General features: G+C 43.5%; 2 protein-coding genes across 6 annotated transcripts in view; one reads left to right on the top strand and one right to left on the bottom strand.

Moving 5' to 3' along the window:
- Positions 1-206: 206 nt before the first annotated feature.
- SNAP29 (synaptosome associated protein 29) lies at positions 207-18,419 on the bottom strand. Of its 4 annotated transcripts, none has more exons than XM_090063261.1 (6): positions 18,328-18,419; positions 17,287-17,678; positions 13,381-13,577; positions 7,964-8,049; positions 6,671-6,775; positions 207-4,624 (listed from the first exon to the last, which is right to left on the bottom strand). In XM_090063261.1, the coding sequence occupies exons 2-6, from the start codon at positions 17,533-17,535 to the stop codon at positions 4,467-4,469; spliced, it is 795 nt and encodes a 264-aa protein (XP_089919387.1). In that variant the 5' UTR covers positions 17,536-17,678; positions 18,328-18,419; the 3' UTR covers positions 207-4,466. The 4 variants fall into 4 exon arrangements, with proteins under 4 accessions (XP_089919387.1, XP_089919384.1, XP_089919386.1 ...); XM_090063258.1 differs by lacking the exon at positions 18,328-18,419 and adding an exon at positions 18,210-18,292; XM_090063260.1 differs by lacking the exon at positions 18,328-18,419 and adding an exon at positions 18,210-18,288 and having other exon boundaries at positions 17,287-17,673.
- A 108-nt stretch (positions 18,420-18,527) lies between these two features.
- The window catches only part of PI4KA (phosphatidylinositol 4-kinase alpha), an 86,664-nt gene continuing 83,311 nt past the window's right edge, over positions 18,528-21,880 (top strand). For both annotated transcript variants that reach the window (XM_090063926.1, XM_090063927.1), the window contains exon 1: positions 18,528-18,760. In XM_090063926.1, the coding sequence (XP_089920052.1) occupies positions 18,569-18,760 (192 nt within the window). In that variant the 5' untranslated portion in view covers positions 18,528-18,568. The remainder of the gene's footprint in view (positions 18,761-21,880) is intronic.

Here is a 21,880-nt window from a genome sequence, read left to right on the forward strand (position 1 = left end):
GGAAGTACCCATTAGTGACACCACACTGCAGCAACCCTTGAGAGTGGCCTGCAAAGTGGCAGATGGCTTACACATTTTGAAATGAAATATGCCAAATTTAAACAGCCTTGCACTGGACGGGGAGAAATCTTAATACATATACTTTGAAGACTTCCAGCATCTTTCAATGATACTCTCAGCTTCAAAACAAGATTCAGAAACTCCTCTTGTACAATAAGCACTTTTATTGAGTGTCTCAGCATTTCACACATCTCCTAGTCAACACAATACATTGCTGAACTACAATCTAAACTGGTCTTTAATTAAAATGGAACAAAAGAGAGACTTTAATTTTGCTTGTATAAAAAGTGGTCTCTCTGTGATGTACAATTAAGTTACTGTTAAACCTCTCCAGCCCCCTCAAAAAACAGGGTAGTTATCACATATAAATTGTTACTGAGGGGATATTTTATCTCCTTGCATTTCAAAGCCAAACATATTCCACCTTGCCATGGTATTTTTCACATAAAAAGCAATCACTAAAAGTTAGTTTTTTCTGAGGCTGGAAAGTGTTTTCTATATCAAAGTCTGACATAGCCTTTGTGAAGTGTTTTTGTTACCAAGCAGCAAAATAAGTTTAGATACATTTCAGTTGTGCCAGAGGTTAGTTTCAGACATACACCAGATTTCCAGAAACAGCACTGTTTGCATACAACCCAAGTACCTGCAGTAGCCTAAACATGGCAAGATTTTTTCCTAGAGATTCTTAATGACAGCTGCATTAATGAAGTCACAGGTCCTGATCCTATACCAATACCATTTAGTTCCCATTGCAGAACCAGGGCCCTATACTATGACCTACAATAGGTCATTTATTGCAGTTGTGGTACAACTTTTGAAGATACTTTATTATAAAACATTAGTCAGATTTAAAGTAAGAGGATTGTTTGTTAATAATAAACCCAGGCTAGGAAAGATGTTATATTTAACGTCTTTCCAACACTTATAAAACATTCTTCGCAGGATGAAGAATACACCACTCTTATGGTGCCAGTCTATACATTTTTTGCAATCTTTTACTGACATTTAATATTTACTGTTACTCAGGGCAATCAACATTGCAGTACTTGCAGAGGTGTTCTGCTGTAAGGAGACAGGACTATGCTGCTAACAGGTATATTTATGCAGAACAGTTGACTTGATCAGCACCCAATTATAAATTCAAATCAATCACTTCTAAACTATTATCCTGACATGAGGTCATTAGTTTCCTCAATGGCATCCAGAGATGAAACTGTCCTTTAAACACAGAAATTAAAAGACCAAGTTATACAAACCATTCCCCTATGGTATAAGAAAGGCAGATATTTCCTGGAACACACACACACACAAAATCAGTTTTTTCATTACAACTCCTTTCTGAAAAGCAGAAAGTGATTTTAGTCAGCAAAAGAATGTCATCACTATGTTACAAAACATAACATTTCCTTTGGGGGTTTTTTAAGCAGCAAGCAGCTTAAGACACCTATGAAATTTAAAAAAGAAATGGAGTTTGGCTTGCAGCAGACTGGTTTCTGCTGGATCACTATTCTCAACCCCATAAAAGCAACTAATGTGAAAAGCAATCCTTTAAAATAAGCCCATAAAAGCCAACAAAGCAGGTAGGCCTGAACAAGAGAAAAATAAAGGCAGATGTCACCAATGGACATAGATGAATGGGGGTGTTGGAAAAGCAATGCTGGAAGTTTTACAGAACTTCCACATAATTCAAAGTTTCTAGTTTTGAAATTTCCCTCCACTGTTGATCAGAAAGTTCTGAAAGCAGAGATAGATTCCCCACAAATGAAGATATCCTGCCAGGACAGAAGCAGTTTTCAGTAAAGCTGGTAAAACCGAAGTGCTGGCAGGAAAAAAAAAAGTCTTAAAGTCACTTTTGTGAATTAAGTTCTATTCTGTTATAGCCTAAGTTAGGTCAGAAAGGCATCACCTAATGAGCTCTCAAAATCCACTGCTAACAGCACCTGTAGCCATGCATCACTTTCTCATCTTCTTAATACATAAAACATGTAGCTGGATCTGCCAGCTCCTTTTATCCTCACTAACTGCAACTCAATGGAGAAAACTATTCAGCCTGCAAAACTATTCAGCCTGCAAATTAGTGACTAAGGCCTTGCTTTACGAAAAAAAGACTCATTCTGGAGTAAGTTTATACCTTATGAAGGCAGATTCCAAATTAAATCAGTGTTAATAATCTGAATGTGGAATTTTGCACAATTTTCACATGGCAGAACAGAACACACATGCATGCAACTTGAATCCTTAACAGGAAGCTGCCTCTGCTAATCAGCACTCTGTCCCAAAGATCTACAAAGGCAAGGTAAAACAACCTTTTTGTAAAGTACTGAAGTGAGCCATCAAACCAGACAGGACAAGTTTCAATCCTTCTCCCCTGGTGCACTTAATTCTTTGCCAGTTAGTGATTTGTATTACTTAGTAAGTGCCTGAGATAGCAAATCACAATGCTCCTTAACAGCCTACCAAGGAGAGAATGAACTAATCATGGTAAAAGATGCATAAAGGCAGAAGTGTGGATATTAATGGGCTTGTTCAAGCTTCCAAATGATTACAAGATGGCAGGTAAAAACAAAATTAAAAAAAAGACAGTGAAATATCCTGAGCGATATACACTTATAATGGGCACCTATACATTTTCTGCTAGTCTTTTTTTCTTTTTTAAGAAAGAATGTAGCACGTATGCCACCAACAGTGAAAGGAACAGCATCAACTAGTTTTGAACCTGTTTCAAGTCAGCAATATGTCATTGCCAGGTGCCCAAGCTATGTGCTTTCCCAGTAATATTGCGTCCAATAGAAAGCAGCTCAGATATGTTTAATGCTCTGCTTTTCAGCCAGATAAACTTTTAGAAGACTGCGGAGACCAAAATGGGTAAGGGTTCTCTTAGGTCCTTTGCATACTGGAAGTGGTGTGTTTACATCAAGTCACAAGATGCTCAAATATACAACTCTCTCTAAAAACGGAAGGGGTTCATCATATGAATTTAGTACTTATTTAAGGTATTGTATGAATACCCTAAGACCCCAGTTTTCCATTCATACACAAAAGTATGCAGTATCAGCTGAAGAGGAGGAATTCTGTTTACCGGTCTCTGTCACAATAGTGAACAAAATTGTCATGGTCAACCATGGAGGTTAATTTTGTTAGGCTGACGCTTATCCATCAATAATCCAACTGAGATCAAAACTCATTTTAAAGATCCGTAAAACAGGCAGGTACTCATTTCGTTATCCCATCCTTGGCTCAGTACAAATGATTATTGGATTCAACAACAGCATCTACAAAAGCATCAGGAGGACATAGCAGACAGAAAGGCCTGTTTGAAATTGGAAGACTGGAAGTAGCGAAAACCTTTGTGAATTACTCCTAGAAGTGCAAAGCCAGAGTCTGAAGGTATGTGTACTGCATGTTTAATTCATTAAAACATGACAGTGATGGAAGAAAGTAATCACAGAAGAGAATAGGACAGAACCCCCCCCCGCCTCTATTTCACTTTAAAACTTTTAAAAATGTAAATGGTAGCCAGCAAGCTGTTTGTGCCACACAGGTCTGAATCTCCATTTGGAAGAGAGATTGTGTATATCAGATAACCACCTACTGGGTCAGCTAGGAAAAAGCAGCTCATACAAAGGAGCATGCAGCAATCTCAAAAAGGGAGGCTTTCAGAGCAAATTTTTTTAGGCCCTGGTCTGCAAATGTTAACAAAGGCATGTACCTTTACACACAGTAATTTTTACTAGACTAGGGCCTTTCTTAGTTAAAAATTAACATTTGGCTATTATCTCAATGCTACTAAAGTGAGCCTGTTAAATGCTTTCTCTTTGGCAAAAGGGAGATCAACACACTTAAAGACAGCATAATTGCATGCCACACCTGACATGTTATAACTTTTGTCAAACAGATTGTTGGTTAAGAATCTCAGAAGTATCCACTGAAGTGCCAGTGGAAAATATTTAGAGTTAATTCTTGCAGCTCAAAAACTGCGTTTTCAGCATTTAAGAGAGACTAAACTTTTAAAATTAGCAACATCTGTTCTAAAAATGGGCAGAACACACTATACTTTTCTTTGCAAAAAGTGAGGCAAAAACATAGTTTTTCTTCTTACTCTGTGGCCAGGGACATGTGACACACTAATACACCCGAACAGGGCATCCAGCACTAAGGCCTTTACCCTTAAGCCAGCTGCAAAAAGATGTGCTGCCCAGAGTGACCTTTTATGTGTTCACTAAGAAGAAGAGTGTTAAATCTGATGGTTCACTCAAGATTATGCCATTTTAATGATAGCTAAGTCACTAACATAACAGAGAAAGAAATGGGAATTGCCCAAGATTTTTTTTTTTTTCTTTTTTAAGAAATCTGGCAAGATGAACCATCCAGGATCACATACTACACAAAGAATTTCTGTGAAGTCTTTACAGTTGTCGGACTTTTCTTTCAGTGCTGGTAATATTGACATCCAGAGTCTCGACTTTTTGGGTTAACCGGTCAAGAATGGTGTCCTGTTCATCGATTTCTGTCTGCAGACCCAGGGCTAGGTTTTTCAGACGGCTCAGCCCAGAGGACATCTCATCTGTCAATGGAGAGAGGGAGTTTGAAGTTTCAAAGACTGGGAAGCATGCCATTCTAACAGAGACAGTCAAACCCCACCCCTCCAGAAAAACCTTGATATTAAAAGATGTCAATGACAACTGCTTAGATCTATTTTTCATAGTACTAGAAACACAAATGTTCCAACTCTTCTAGTGTATTCACACCAGAGACTGGCTTCTTTGTTATAAATAAGTACATTGTGAACCATGAAAATATTAGTATTTAGTCTTTATAAAACTAAACGTTGTTTTACTTTAAACATGGCAGCAACCTACCACCCACAGGCCAGAGATGTGGGGCTTTGGAGGCACTTGGTGGTGGAGGTCGTTGGCTGCAGGCGCTTTCCCCAGGCTGCCATAGGGATCAGTGCTGGTGGTGGCCAAGTCCTAGCACCTACCTGCCTGCCTCTGACCAGGGGTGGGTCATTCTGGCCTGCAGCCGGAAAAATGTGCCTACTCCTGAACTATGATATTCTCCCTGCATTTTTTAAGAATTGTTTTCCCCTTTAACTATTCCATACCCTATCATCTATTGTTCTTTAATGTGACATTTAGGGTCAGGGGTATACTCAAAATACCACAAAATTAAATAGCTAACTGTTCACTTCAGACAAAGATATCTACTCTTTCCCATGTTCTAGAATACATTCTCGAAATGACTGGAAATGATTTATTACCCAACTGGTTAGTGCTAAGGCTTTGGAAGCTAACAAGATGTGGATGAGATGGGATAGAAATAAAACAGCTTTATCTCCCTCAACTCTTTGGACTCAGCATCCCCTTTTATCCCTGGTGCATTTGGCTTCTTTCAACTTCTTTCCAGGCCAGGCAGGAGGAGGACATAGTATATACAAAGAGCCTTTGTACAGAGTAACAGCCACTGAATTAGAATGAATTAGGACAGAGCTATCTTAAGAGTACCAATACATGGAGAGATACAGAAAATCCACACATTGAGGTTTTTCCTGCTGCTTTTTCCATTCTTTCCAGAATTCAAAAACTCTCATGTTTTAAACATTTGTGAAGTCTTTGGAATCTAAATAGGTCACTATTTTCATCTTTGTGGTTTAATTACAATGCATATAAATTCAAACATACTATGTACCATTTCATTTTGCAATCTAGGTAAGTGTGAAGTACAGGGTTCTTATTTCTAATGTTAACATGAGTCAATGTTTCTTCATGGATACTTTTAGCAGTAAAAGCCAACTAATGTGCTTTTTCAGCATAGCTGGAACCACTTCCTTGGCCATGCTGTTCCCTTCCCTTGAAAGAAAGTTGCATAAGAATGCCTGCACATATGGCATATTTGAGCAACTGAAAAGATCATCATGTATTTTTGAGTAGCTCAGGGATACTGTGACCTTCTCTAAGTTAGGAGAAGTGAGGATTTTTCATTAAAAAACAATTAGATTTCAGATGCAATGTGGCTTTCTTTAAAAAAGAAAAGCAAAAACAAACTTCTCAGGAGCAATTCACTAACTCTCTCAAATCATTTTAGTCTTACAGTGAAACCTCATGTTGACATTAAAGCTGTAGAAACATGAGGAACAGCCAATATGGAGACCTAGGCAGGAACACCTCCATACAGATGTCAGCCTCCATATTTTTTAAGACTGTTTCTACAGTCCAACCCAGCTTTGAGCTCTAACTGGCTTTAAATGAAATGCTCAAGTCAAATCTATTACTAACCTCTGTGCGTTGCAAGAATCAGCTGTTCCACAACACTGTACCATCCGGTCAAGATGCTTTTAGTCAAGCATTGGGCTACTAAGTTGACATGGTATGGAAAACATGTTGGGGTTTAATCACAAAAAGGTACCCAGACCCACCAGCAGATTAAACATGAGGGAGCTTTTAAAAGAGAGACGGTGCGGACAAAGCTCCACAGATGAACTAAATGTAAAGTTTTGGGGTCACTGGAGTTTTGGGTTGGCTAGACACCTGCTGCTCAGAATTTGTGCAGGCTTTAAAATAGCAAGATGTGAAAGTCAGTCTAACACACATTACTTCAGTTGCTTACTCACCCAAGTTGCTGTCAATTTTCTGGTGGTAGGCACGAACATGTTGATTCTTTGGATAAGTGTCAGGTTGGACAGAATAACCTGAATTGGCCCCACTGATTTCACACTCTGTTAAAAACATAAGACAGGTATAGAACTTTTCCTTGTCAGTTCTAGCTCTGCATTTTACCATTTCAGTAACAGCAGAAATATTAATATAATCAATCTGGTTGACTTACAGATACTTTGTTACCATGTGACCCATTGGCTGAAACCTAAGACTAAACCTAATACAATCAACCCAACATCACAGTAAAGAGGACTGGCTTTAAGATATGCAGGGACCCACTCCCACAAATGAATTTACCAGTAGTACATTAAAGCAGCAACTACTGTGCAGTCCTGTTACGTAACTGGGAAAGGAAGAAAAGCAGGCCATAGATGCTAAATCCATTCAATTCTCCCCAGAAGGCAAGTCACCTGACAGCTGCCTCTGCCCCCTGGTGGACAGTCTTCAAAACATTGTCCGGAAATGTAAGGTTTACTACAAGAGAGGCCACAAAAGTATTCAAAGAACCCTCAATTTTGCTGGCTGGCTAATTCACTGAAAGGCTTTTTGTTGTAAATCAACTGTTAACCATTTGCACAGATTAAAGGTGTCTGGTCTGTTGACAAATGCCTACAAGTCTTAACAACAGAGCAGCCAAACACTAGTTTGACCCCTGTGTCAAAACATTTAAATACTTATATTTATAATCCAATTTATTCAAGACATCCAACTACTTCATATACTCTGTTATTGTTAGGGCACCAGTCTGCACGAAGCTAGTTAAAGCATAATCTTACTTTATTTGTAGATCTACAAAATTTAAATATTTCCTCTCAAAACCAAAGAGAAAGCTAGTTAGGAAGCAGACAATAGCCACTTGGATCTAGATGAGATGAGCAAAAGCTGCAGGAGATAGACCAAAAGGCAACATGTTGTCATGAGGGAAATAAGCTATTGCCCCCAACATCAGCTTTGGTTTATATCTGTACCAGTAAGAAAGCCATGCTTGTGATCCACAGTAGCACTGTTCAGAAAGAGCAAATCTGAACTATGTTTTAAATGCACTCTGGCATACAACAGTGAGATTCCCAGGCACTGCCTCCTTTTTCCACACAGACGCAAAATCTTTGAAGCATTTACATTCTTTATTACCAGTATCTGTATGGAATAGAAGATCCTTATGGTAAGACTAAACACATCTAGCTCTAAACCATGCATAGTACACTCATTACCACTGTGATAGATACCAAATAAAAAGCTAAACACACCTAAATTGTCTAGCTTCCTTAGATTTGGATGACTCTCCTGGTACTTTGCCTCTTGTTCTTTACTGCTGGCCATGGCTTCTTTTAGTCTGGTGACAGAGGAAATGCAGGTTAGAGTCAATACTTCTTAAGCAGCATTAATCCTCAAATTCCTCTAAAAGCAGTGGACTGTTTCTTACGTAGAACCAATTCCCTCCTACTCTTACACATTAGCATTCACGGGTAGTGCTAGATGGTCCAATCCTGGTCGTACTGAATGATGGCTAGAAAGTGATATTTAGTTTGCTTTTAGGAATTGTTTTGTAGGTAAAGCAGATGTGCATTGGAATAATAGTCCAGGGGAACAGCAAGGGTTAATTGGTGTCTAAAGCCTGTTTGTGATTAAGTGCCCTTCAAGGCCCACTGTCTCTGAAGCAAGTGGGCATACACATCCTGGGAAATTAAAAATATCCAGTATTCCACAACATAAAAATAGCCTTGCCACATTGGCACTAGGTCACAGTGACCAGCTGCAGAGCACTTGGTATTTCCAGTTTTGGTGAACAGACCAAATTAGAAGGCTGGGGCACATCCAAATTAAGACATCAGTAAATGTCTTAATTGGCCAGTGTCATAGCTGAGCCACTGGCAGGGCTGTTTGAGCACTCCTGGTGCTCTGGCCAGGTCCCCAAGGACTAGAAAAGGGCTAATGTGGTGCCCATTTTTAAGAAGGGGAGAAGGGGGGAGCCAGGTAACATTAGGCCAGTCAGTCTTAACTCTCTCCTTGGGAAAACACTGGAAAAAAATCATTAAAGAGCACATTTGTGAAGGCCCAGCAGGGGAAATGATGCTGAAAGGAAACCAGCATGGGCTTGTCACAGGTAAATCCTGCCTGACAAATTATAGCCTTTTACGACCAGGTCACACACTGCCTTGATACAGGAGCTGAGGCAGATGTCATCTACCTGGACTTTAAGAAGGGCTTTGATACAGTTTTGCATCCTATTCTCATAAGGAACCTAGCAGGCTGTGGAGTGGACGCTTACACAGTCAGGTGAGTGGCCAACTGGCTTAGGGACCACACCCAGAGAGTGGTGGTGGATGGGTTGTTTTTGGGCCTGGAGGGAGGTGGGCAGTGGTGTCCCACAGGGTACGGTCCTTGGACCAGTGTTATTTAATATCTTCATTAGTGATTTGGATGAGGGTGTGGAAAGCACCCTGTCCAAGTTCACAGATGACACCAAGTTATGGGGCAAAGTTTCATAGTTGTAGGGTCAGAAGGGACCTGAGCAGATCATCAAGACTGACCTCCTGCCATAGGCAGGAAAGAATGCAGGAGTCAAACAACCCCAGCTAGGTGATTATCTAGTCTCCTTTTGAAGACCCTGAGGGTAGGAGTGAGCACCGCTTCCCTCGGAAGTTGGTTCCAGATCTTAGTTAACACACAGGAGGGCAGGGAGCAGATACAGGCCAATCTGGAGAGGTTGGATCAATGGCAGAACAAAACAGGATGCAATTCAACAAAGACAAATGCAAGGTCTACACCCCAGGGTACTCAAGGAGCTGGCGAACATCATAGCCCAGACTCTGGTACGGATCTTTGAGAACTCCTGGCGCTCTGGTATAGTGCCTGAAGACTGGAAGAAGGCCAATGTGGTGCCGATCTTCAAGAAAGGGAGGAAAGTGGATCCAGCAAACTATAGGCCCATCAGCCTGACTTCTATCCCGGGGAAGATCTTAGAAAAGTTTATAAAAGAGGCCATCCTTAAGGGACTGGCCGACGCCAACATCCTGAGGGACAGCCAGCATGGGTTTGTTGTGGCTAGGTCTTGCTTGACCCATCTCATTTCCTTTTATGACCAGGTGACCTATCACCTGGACAAGGGAGAAGAGATTGATGTCATATATCTTGACTTCAAAAAAGCCTTCGATCTGGTATCCCATGATCACCTCTTGGCGAAACTGACAAATTGTGGCCTTGGGTCCACCACCATCTGCTGGCTGGGAAACTGGCTCCGTGGTCGGTCCCAGCGGGTGGTTACTGACGGAAGTCAATCATCACGGTGCCCTGTGACCAGTGGGGTCCCCCAAGGCTCTGTTCTTGGACCCGTATTGTTCAACATCTTCATTAATGATGTGGACATTGGAGTCAGAAGCGGACTGGCCAAGTTCACCGATGACACCAAACTTTGGGACAAAGCATCCACACCTGAACACAGGAGGGCGATCCAGGCTAACCTGGACAGCCTCAGGAAATGGGCAGATGAGAACCTGATGGTGTTTAACACTGAAAAATGCAAGGTTCTCCACCTTGGGAGGAAAAACCTGCAGCATCCTTATAGGCTCGGCAGTGCTACGCAAGCTAGCACAACAGTAGAAAGAGACTTGGGGGTCATCATTAACCACAAGATGAACATGAGCCTGCAATGCGATGCTGCAGCTAGTAAAGCGAGCAAAACGCTGGCTTGCATCCACAGATGCTTCTTAAGCAAATCCCGGAACGTTATTCTTCCCTTGGTGAGGCCGCAGCTGGAGTACTGCGTCCAATTTTGGGCTCCACAATTCAAAAAGGATGTGGAGAAGCTTGAGACAGTCCAGAGAAGAGCCACACGCATGATCAGAGGTCAGGAAAACAGACCTTATGACGACAGGCTGAGATCTACAAGGCTCTTTAGCTTGGAAAAGCGCAGGCTCAGGGGTGATCTGATGGCCACCTATAAGTTTATCAGGGTGACCACCAGTATCTGGGGGAACGTTTGTTCATCAGAGTGCCCCAAGGGATGACAAGGTTGAATGTTTATAAACTACTGCAAGACTGCTTCAGGCTGGACGCAAGGAAGAATTTCTTTACTGTCTGAGCCCCCAAGGTCTGGAATAGCCTACCATTGGAGGTGGTTCAAGCACCTACATTGAACACCTTCAAGAGTAAATTGGATACTTATCTTGCTGGGATCCTATGACTCCAGCTGTATTCCTGCCCTTGGGCAGGGGGCTGGACTGGATGATCTTCCAAGGTCCCTTCCAGCCCTGATGTCTATGAAATCTATGAAGGTATTCCACCTAGGAAGAAGGAATCCCCAGCACACCTATAGGTTGGGGGATGACCTCCTCAGCAGCTCAGTGGCTGAAAGGGATCTTGGAGTCATAGTCAACTCCAAGATGAACCTGAGCCAGCGTGTAACGAAGCCATCAACAAAACCAATAACAACTTATTATGCATTAGCACATGCGTGACCAACAGATCAAGGGAGGTGATGCTCCCCATCTATGCAGCACCGGTCAAGCCGCAGTTGAAGTACTATGTCCAGTTTTGGGCACCGCACTTCAAGAGGAATGCAGAGAATCTAGAGAGGGTTCAGAGGAGGGCCAGTTGCATGATTAGTGGCCTCCATGCAAGACCCTATGAGGGGAGGTTGAGGGATCTGGATCTCTTCAGCCTTCGCAAGAGACATCTGAGGGAAGACCTTGTAGCTGCCTATAAGTTTATCAAGGCAGGACAACAGAGAATTGGATATGAGCTATTTACCAGGGCACCTCTAGGAGTAACTAGGAATAATGGGTACAAACTAGTGGAGAGCAGACTTAGGTTAGACATTAGGAAGACACTTTTCATAGTAAGGGTGGCCAGAATCTGGAACGAGCTGCCAAGAGAGGCGGTACTATCACCTAACTTGGAGGTCTTCAAGAGAAGGCTAGATAGGCACCTGGCTGGGGTTGTCTGACCTCGGTCCTCTTTCCTGCCTGGGGCGGGTGGGTTGGACACAATGATCCTTCGTGGTCCCTTCCGACTCTACAATCTATGAATCTATGAATAGATGACTAAATTAAGATGTGTGCATGCAATGGGTTTGGGAAACAAAGGAATATGCTGACAGGACAAAATATGGACAGTATGACGACCACAGGGAAACCAATCAATGATGACTGGGAACGAAGTCATGAGAAGAAAAAAATAAATAAATAAATAAATAATTTATATTTCAGAGCAGCAAAGGGTCCCCGAGGGGGGAACCCGAGGCCACCACCAGCCTGTCTCACCTACCCCACCAGGGGTGGGGAGGGTGGGGGATGGGCCTTGAACTGCTGACATCCAAGAAAAAAAAAATCACAGCGTGAAGCTTGTGTACTGGCTAAATGTATCTTCCCTCTGTAACAACCTGAGGACTGGTAAATATAAAATCTAGGGGAAGGGGGAGGCTGGGGGGGATGGCATGGCATATTTTGTTGGCCTTGCCTGCATTATTCTTAGCTGCTATCACTGTGTATCAGTAACATTTGCCTATTATTGAAATAAGAAGTCGTGGTCAGTCTGAGGGTTTGGGTTTGCCCACAGCAAGGTATCTGGGTCATAAATCCAGTGCCAACACTGAAAACAGCAGCACATTTCATTCAGGCAGAATCAGGGCCTCAATCTTGGCCAGAGACAATCAAGTCCTACTTTTTGCTTCCCCTCTCCCGATTTAAAAAAAAGAAAACAAAAAAACCCCCAACCAGAATACATGCAATGTTACTGTTGTTTGTGCATTTTTCCAGCGAAGGAAAATTTTGTCCCAGCTTGACAAAGCCCTGGTTGGAATGATCTAGCTGGGGATGGCCCTGCTTTGAGCAGGGGTTTGGACTAGATGACCTCCTGGGGTCCCTCCCAACCCTATTTTTTTCTGTGATTCTAGTACTGTCCAACATTAGCTAAAAAGAAGTCAGTTAGCTTAGTTCTTCTTCAAATTGAATAAAATGGAAAGTCAGAAAAACAAATACACAAGAGCACATGATATCAAGTAGGAGTTTGCTGAGGGTGACAGCTATACACCGCTGTATATTTGCATGCCACGCTAACTTCAAACTTAATAGAAATCTAGAATTGTTGCACTGCCACAGGTGCACAGAAAAATTCTATATCCTGCCCAATTTTGAAAATATAGTTGTTAGATAAAATATTTAGCTGCCTTTACCAGCATGGAGCCAACAAGATAATTTGCTCGTGTTGTGTGCAATATTTAAATGACCAGCCAAGTAGTGGGGCTTCCTGGGACATGCAGAACTTTTGAACCTTGCCTTAGGATGACAGTCCTAAAATCTGATGGGCAAAGGATTGAACTTCAGATACGGTACAAAGACAGGGAGGAATAGAGGGTAAAATAAGCAAGCGCATATTATGATGTAAAGTAGGACAGACATCTTGTTTAAGCCAGACAGCTATCTGTGTCAGCTTCTTCAAGATGTTGTGGAAGAAGTTGGTTTTGAAGTGTGATTGACATGGAAATTAATATGACATTCTCCTGAGCCAGCTCCAGACCAGAGTTCCACCTGGAAGGGTGCTGCAATGGAGCAGTGTTTCCCTGACTCCATCTTGCAGGTTACAAGATTTCTCTGCTATATGGTTGGTCCCCCTGCCAGTAATAACTGCATGCTGCCATACTTCGAAAATTTTTCCGTTTACTTGCCTGCTGTTTGCATAGTACTCGGGTGCTCCATTGTGCTCAGGCTTGGTTTCTGGAGGTTTGGATTTGAAGTAGTTTACAAAACCACCAAAGACACTTTTAATGTTATTTATGTGTCTCTGACTAGTCTTTAAGTCCTGTTCCATTTTATCCACCATTTGTTCAGTGCGCTTTAATGCCTCACCCTGACGTACAAGCTCCTGAGGGGGAAATCAACAGAAAAATGCAAGTTAGAGAAGGTGAGGGATGAGATAAGATTCAATGCCAGTAGTTTTAGGTTGAGAATAAAAGTATTTAAAGCACCATTTCCCCTTTTCAGTATGCAGCAATACATATTTTTAAAAGATTAGCTATACAAAATTACTATACTTCCTATTGGGAAACAGTCATAAAAGGCTCCTTACGTACTTAAAAAGCAGTAGCTTTAAGATATAGCTCTGAGATAGACCAATTAAAAGAAAACAGAAAGACGAGATTTAATAATTTCATTTCCTAGCACATTAAAAACCTCAGCGCAACTCTACTATTACAAGGCTTTTAGGATTAGCATATGGATAAATGAACCATCTTACCCCCATTATACCCGCAGATTTTTCAGTAATCTTGAGTAAATTTGTAAATCTGTTTCTCTCAAACTGATGATGTTCTCAATATTCTAATCTTCCTTCAAGCAATTGATATGTATTATGTAATTTATGATAATGCCTACAAGTCTTAACTGAGACTGGAGCCCACTGTTCTAGGTGCTATTCAAGCAGAGTCCCTGAAACCAGAAAGATGAAGGGTGGGAGCAGAAACAAAGACACAGGGAGGTAAAGCAAGTTACCCAAGCTCACATAGCTGGTCAGTAGTAGAGCTACGTATATCCCTAGATCCTGGTGCAGCACTTTATTTGCTAAACCATTCTTTTGACATGTATGCCACAAATTAAGCCCCATATCCTCTTCAAGTGCCAGTCCAATCTCTTTCCCCTGCCCAGTCTGCTCCTTTGCTTTCTGCTCCCTGCACCCTCCCTATTCTACCATGTCTCACAGAGGCTGCTTGTGCCCTTTTTGGCACCACCCTACTCCATATCATCCCATGTTTGATCGTACCAATACATAATATAAATGAGAAAAGTAACAAATAGGAAGAATCCATATTTAAACCACCCTACAGGCAAACAAATGTTACTAGATTTTTATACTGAAGTTTTAAGCACGCTATGATCAGGAGTCTGGCTGCAAGCCTGCTAAGCACTCTGAGGAACCACTCCTCGGTGCTCTATAAACAGCAGCCTCTTTCGTTTTCTAGTGCCTTAGCACCGGAAGCAAAGTAGCAAATGAGAAAGGACAATATTTTTTGTCAGTTTCACTTCCTAGTCAGCACCCTCTGTGTGCATGAAAGTGAAAGTGACAAGGACCTGACAATTGTACTTCACTTGTGGGGGGAAGTGATGGAATTTGGGGATGATGGAAGAGGAAGAAAAGGCAAGAATCCAACCAAAAAAAGGCACCTAGCTTTTCATGTGGATAGATTCGAGTGCCCAAATAAAGAATTGCTTGGAGCAGGATTCAACAACTCCAGCTTTCATTGGCTATATAGTTCTTAGGGCTAAGAAATGCCAGCTTTCTGTCACAACAGTAGTCTAGATTCTGTTCACAAAAAGTATCTGACATTACAAGGTCTTACACCTTTATCTGCCCTTGCTAAGTTAGGTTATTTTGTACCATGAAGGCATAGAAAACAAACACTGCCCACTGCCAAGTTTCTAGTGGTAAAGCAAGCAAGCTGGCCAGAATTAATTCAATTCATAAGCACCACTTACATTGACAAGGGCTTTTATTTTCTTGTTACAAGACTGAGCTAGGCAAACTGAAAGAGAGCTGCTGACAGAAATATTCCAATAGCAGTTATTTCCTTACAAGAGTTTTTTCTCTGTTAACTACCTCCTACAGGGTATGATTTGAACTTCTAAAGCACAGTTTGCATTTTGTTATTTCAGCAGGTTAAAAATAAATGGACAGCATTATTCTGTGGATTACTTCACTAAAATTGAATTGCGGTTGCATTAACGAAATGCCATTCTGGCTTGGATTCTAGTTAACAGTCCCTCATAATCTTTTCCCTCATGCTCCTTATGCAAACAGCCACATTTATGTCATTCAAACACTATTAATCCTATGCTCCTTATCTTTCCTGGACTTGTCCTTGCATCCTCACAGAATTTGTAGCGTTACCTCTCAGATTACACACACATAAAAACAATCACTATCACATTACTCAACTATATTGATACAGATAACTATATTCATTCCCTCAGGAGAACATGTGTAAAAATGTGAGTAAACATCCTTCGTTAACAGGTGGCACAGCCCAAAAGGCCTTATTAAGAATGACTGTATATGCCTGGAATAGGTACTAACATCACTTACTCTCAAAATATTCCCATTAGTATTAAGGAAATGATTAACAACATTGAAACTAAGTTCATTGCAAGCAGTCTGCTGGGTAGGTTGTGGTCATCAATTAGTCAGGAAAAACAGGTCTGGCAGATTTTAGACAGAACAGCTATCATTAAGTTTTCTACTAACAGAATGGCATATTTTTTGCTCATATTCAGTAATCTTTTCACCCACAGAGGGTCATACAAACTATTTTAGGCATTAACAGGAGCCCTGAAGGGAAAGCAGTACTGGAAGCACTCTTAAGTTCCTATCTTAAAATGCTGCGGTAGTCAAGGTACCTTGGACTTCTCTTTTGATGAGAAAGAAAAAAAAACCCTACACTGCCAACACTGCTTCCCAACCCCCACAAAAATTACACAGATTTAAAAACCACTGAGAAAAAACAAACAGCAACAACTGATTAGATTCCTAAGAGTTTGCAATTCATGCAAGAAGGCAAAACACTGGCAATCAGTTTTAGTTGAGGTGCGTATATATGCATATAGAATAAAACCCTTAGTGTCCCAGTCCTGTTTTGAGATGTTTTCTGAAGTTTATGAACACACAGAGATTTTACTAATAAGCTTAGTAAACCACTGTGGCTGTGAGTATGCCAGTAAAAGGAGTCACCAGAAAGAAAAGTGTTCCATGTCAGCCACAGGTGTGGCTACAGCTCACATGGATGTAGCTTAAGCTAGCTTTAATACGTAGCCTGCATATGGAGACAAGTAGAGCTGTGGCAGAATGCGTACATACAGCCTCACACCAGATGCAACCCTCACTTGAGGAGATGGGTAAATAAGGTGTCCAGATGCTGTGGCTACACTGCAGGCTAGCTTAGATAGGTCTCCAGGAGCTGCAGTCAGATCCTTTGCAGTGTAGTCATACCCTGGTTGACTACCAGGCTAGGCTGCATACAGTTTACTTAAACAGATGGCAGATTTGAGCAGCAGCACCTACCTCTTCATGCTTAGAGGTCATACTGCTGGCTAGCAAAATCTCTTACAGCTTACACAGCGCCTACGGGGTGTGTCTGTCTGTCTGTCTGCGTGTGGCCTAATCAGCCAAATCAGTTCTGAATTACACTGACTGAGCAGAAGTCAATCATTCAAGTCTGTGTAGCACTATGACTGACATGCATCTTGCCTCCCAGGCTCTTCAGCTGAGGGGTTCAGATACTCCCAAATCCATGGCAGGCATCATATACACACACCCCAAGCCCAGAGGCCTTGGAGTTCAGATGTCCCCAAGTCTTGCTCTCCCCTAGTCAAAAGGCCATAGGAGCAAACTAAAGGGAGGCCTGAGAGCAATCCCCCACCACCATAAATTATGTAGCCAAGATTCTGCCATTGGGATGCTGTAGTAGGCTCTCACGAGGCTACCCATCCACAGTGTAATGGACAGGATCTTCCCTGCCAGGTACGGCAAAACCAACTGGGCCAACACCATCATCACAGTCTTGCAAGGCTCATTACCAACTCACCTCTGAAGTGGCCACTCCGACCTTCTCCGACTCGTAAATGAGAGAGAGCGAGCGGTGCGTGCTGTCCACCGTGGCTGCCGATCGCCTCAGCACCTCTTGCTGCATGTACCGCTGCTTGTTGGCAGCCTCTCTGCGCTGTCTCTCCACAGGGTCCTCCAAGTTGTCATCCGCTCCATCGTTCCACCTCGCCGGCTTCAAATCTTCATCATCATTGTCAAATGGGTTGTAGCTCTTAGAATAAGTTGACATGATGCCGATTTTTGCTCTTCTCCCCCAGCTGCGGTGCAAGCACAGAGAAATACTGCAGGCTCGTGGCTGGCGGGTGCTGCCTGGGCTGGGAGCAACAGGCGGACTGAGACGGGGCGAGTCTCAACACCGGCGTGTTATCTGCGCTGAGGAGAGAGAGATGGGAGGCAGGAAGAGGAACATGTTGCAACCTCCATGTACAGCCCCCAGTGCCATGTACTCGCCCCCCCCAGCCCACACACCCTGTGTCCCCATGTGTACAGGCAAACCCACCAATATGCACACCCCTGTCCCCCTGCGTATGCATGCCCCCAACACCTCCCTGTGTACACCTGTGTTCACACACATCCACCTACAACTGCCTGTGTCCATGCACCCCCACTCCCTCCTGCTTACACGTGTTCATGTCCCCCCGTGTACACGTACCCCCCACACCCCCAAACTTACACTCGTCCCCTGTTCTGCCCACAGACACGTGCTTCCCCAGTCCCTCTGAATACGTGCACCCCCGTGTCCCGTCCCCCCATGTACACAGGCCCCCCGGGGCTCTCGGAGTACACGCGCTCGCCGCTTCCCTGAGCCCCCCACGTCCTTCCCATATACACATAGCCCCCCTCCCCCCCACGTACACGCCCGCGGCCCCCGCCCGTCGCCATGGTGATGAGCCCCGCGCTCACCGCGGCCCCAGCGCCGACTCCGCCGAGCCCCGAGCGACCCCGCCCGCCAGCCCGGCTGCTTCCGGCCCCAGGACCAAACCATCGCCCAGCCCGGACGGGGGAAGCGGATGGTACGAACCATCTGTGTTCGAGAATTGGGTGGAACAAACCACCACCAAAGACAGGGTTGCGAGTTGTCATCCCAATGGGGTGGTTTAGACTCATGGCGCCCCGCCCCGCCCCGCCCCTCAGCTGGTGAAGCCGGCGTAGGAGGCGCCATACTGGTTGCGGGTCGGTCGGGGGCGGCTCTCGCGAGAGGCGCGGGGCACTGGTGACGCCGAGGGCGGCTCTGCCCCCGCGCTCCGCTTGCCGCCTGCAACATGGCGGCGCCGGCCGTGGCGGCGGTGGCGGCAGCGACGGCCCCTGCCTTGGTGGCGCCTGCAGGGCGCGGGGGCAGCGGCTCCGGGTCGGGCTCGGGCTCGGGCTCGGGCTCGTCGCGGGGCTTCTACTTCAACACGGTGCTGTCGCTGGCCCGCTCGCTGGCCGTGCAGAGACCCGCGCCCCTGGAGAAGGTGCTGCGGGGCGGGGCAGCTGCGGGCAAGGGCGGTGTTGCGTGTTTCATGCTGCGTGTCGTGTGCGCGCTGGCGGTGGGTTGTGTGTGCACTTTGTGTGGTGTGTGCACCTCGGAGCGGGTGTCGTGTGCGTGGGTGGCGTGGGGTGTGCGCACTGGGGGCAGGTGTCTGCTGGGGCGGGTGTCGTGTGCATGGGTGGCGTGGCGTTGCGTGGGGTGGGGTGTACACACTGAGGCGAGTGTCGTGTGCATGGGTGGTGTGGGGTGTGTGTTGCGTGGTGTGTTCCAGCCAAGAGTGAGTCTCATGTGTGAGGTGTCACACGTGTGCTAGGGATGAGTGTTGTGCATATGCATTGCATGTTGTGTGTGCTGCAGGCAGGTGTCATGTGGAGGAGATGAGGTGGGTGTTGTCTGGGGGGGTGTTGTGTCCAGTGTGTCAGGAGATGGTTGTGTGTTGTGGGTGGTGTCATGTATGTAGGGGACAGAGGGAGATGCCCTGCATGTGAGTCCTGTGTTATATCAGTGAGAGGACAGGGCAGGTGTGCTGTGTGCAGGGATGTTGCATGGGGGGGCGTGTTGGGTGTGGGGTGGGCATCCTTCAGGGAGAGTGCATGTTACATAAGGGGGGAGGCTAGAACAGGTGTCACGTATGAACGGGGACGTCATCATGCATTTGGATCGTGTTGTGTTTGTGGGTGCTGGCTCCATGTGTGTTGTAGGCAGGTTCAAATTATACTTTGAGTTGGGGGGCAGCAGCCCATCAGAATGCCCTAAGTGAAGGAGCAATCTGATGATAGGAGATCTTTCCAGGTTATGATTTTAAAATCCAATAGGGGGCACTTGTCTCTTATGGGGGGACTTAGCCCCCATAATTTGAGCCCTAAGTGTGGACCATCTTTATGGGGGAAAAAAAAAGCAGAGAGCTGGGATACAGCAGGACCCTAACCCTGAACTGGCTAACGGTTTCAGTTAGATTTTCCCCTCTTTATTCTCAAAGCAGAGAAATTCCTGTGAGCTGCTGGGTGAAAATGTTTCCCAAGATACAGGTTATAGTTTAGAGGTATAACTAGCATCATGGTAATTTGGCCTGGCTTTGTGGTGCGTAAAAGAAAACAAGCTCTTGTTCCCTGTGTCAGGTTGAATCAAAGTAAGGCACCTTCATGTGTTTTGGAGCATATACATCTGAACTGATAGCAAGTAAACTTGCTTAATGAGACTATACTAAATCCTGTTGCAAACAGTCTTACAAGGATGCTAAGTAGGACATTGTGCAAGTGGAGCATTGCTTCTGCTTAGGCCTGTAGATATGCCTGTAATAGATTTCTTACCACAAGTGAATTGCAGTGAATTAACTCAAAGTTAAAAATGTCTAGTGAGGATAATAATCTGTGCAAGAAAAAACACAATATGCAGGTATTAGTTCTAGAATAACAATGTAATGCAGGTGTTTGTTGCTTCTGGAGGACAGTTAGTTTGTCAGACCTTTGAGGTTTTCCCCCAGTTATCAATGATAACATCAGACAGTCTGATTCCAGAGTTTATTACTGCACATAAAGCTGTTTGAGGCAAAGTATGAATTAAGACATAACTTGATGAGGAACTGATAAGTTCCCCAATATGAAAATCCTTCACTAACACAGATAATGTACAGCTTGTCCCTGGCTAGCTGTCGTATATATATTTTTAAGTGAATAATGTTGGGCCATTTCAAAATCTGTCATTGATGCCACAGTTAACCATAAATAAATCTATCGGCTTCTCCTAAAATACTTTTAGATACCATCAAGGCAGCAATGTTATTGGTTGTTTCCAGACCTTCAGAGATGCTGTCAGTTTAAATTTATAACAAATTAGTTTACTTGTTACAATCCAACTGTAGGTATTAAAAACAAGGGACAAAATTAAGTTACCTTTCACTGTGTTGGGTAATGCAAGAGAATTATTCTCCATTGCAGGTTTGTGTAATTAGGAGGTGGGAAAGATCAAGGATCCAAGTCTTCAGTTTCCTTGGGCATTCAGCAGGTTCTTGTTCTATGTGAACATAGAGACAGCTCTGTTACATTTCAAGTTGTGTGAATATATTTTGAGCAATAAGATACACAAGTGGTACTCTTCTGATGTATGTTAATGAAAGGATACATTCATTTATTAAGAGAAATTAAAAAAAAATCCAGGTTGTCATCGTATGCCCCTTTTTTTACTTTTCCCACAGTCAAGGGTTAATGGAAAGTTCATTTTGTCCGTTTCCTTTCTGTTTGTTAACAGCCGTTTCATCTGCAGACTCTGTTAGCCTTACAATGTTTTCCTTTCCAATTGTTTAGGGAAATAGTTATTTCAAATCTGAGTTGACATTGTTTTTTAATCAAAGCAGTGTTTTGGGTGATGAAAATTGAGAGGGGCTGCAATTTGGTTTACTGGAAGTATAGTTTAAGAGCCTGACTGCAAACTGTGAATAACCCCCTTGACTTTAATGAGAATGTGCACGTTTTTAAGCACTGAGCCTGATAATATATGTGGTACTTTGGAAGACTGTACAGAATTACAGTACATGGTTTAGAGTTCTGCTGCTACTATGATGGGCCAGGAACCATGCATGAAGCAAGGTGTGTGTGGGGCGGGGAGGGGAGGGTTGTGTTCTCTTTTATGGGACCAAGTTTACTCCTTGGGCCCAAAACCTCATGTAATATCTTTCCCAACTATACATTCAGTCTCATACAAGATAACACCAAAAAAACCCCTTGTGGCTTGCAGAACTGTATGATTATTTTGCAAATATCACATGCCAGGACTGCAGAGTTCTTCAACACTTTTTATAGCCATGATCTTTCAAGGTACCTGTTCTGAATGTACCTGTCAGCAGCAACTTGTTGTGGAGAAAGTAGATGGAAAATTGTTTTTTTGTGTATAGTATTAGCTAAGTGTCTGTATTGTAAATAGTTTTTGTGTTTTCTAGTTGTATTTGGGAGTGCTGTTCAGTTTAATTATAAATCAACATATACAATTGTGGCCATTTTAAAAAATCTGATAAGTATTACTTGAAAAGTTTAGGTGAAGAGAACCATGAAGTGTAATAACTTGCAATTAAGATTTCCCTATTAAATGACGCATGTCATTGATGTTG

Source organism: Crocodylus siamensis, chromosome 9 (genome assembly GCF_052110815.1).
Source record: "Crocodylus siamensis isolate JL-2025a chromosome 9, ASM5211081v1, whole genome shotgun sequence".
Classification (NCBI taxonomy): Eukaryota; Metazoa; Chordata; order Crocodylia; family Crocodylidae; genus Crocodylus; species Crocodylus siamensis.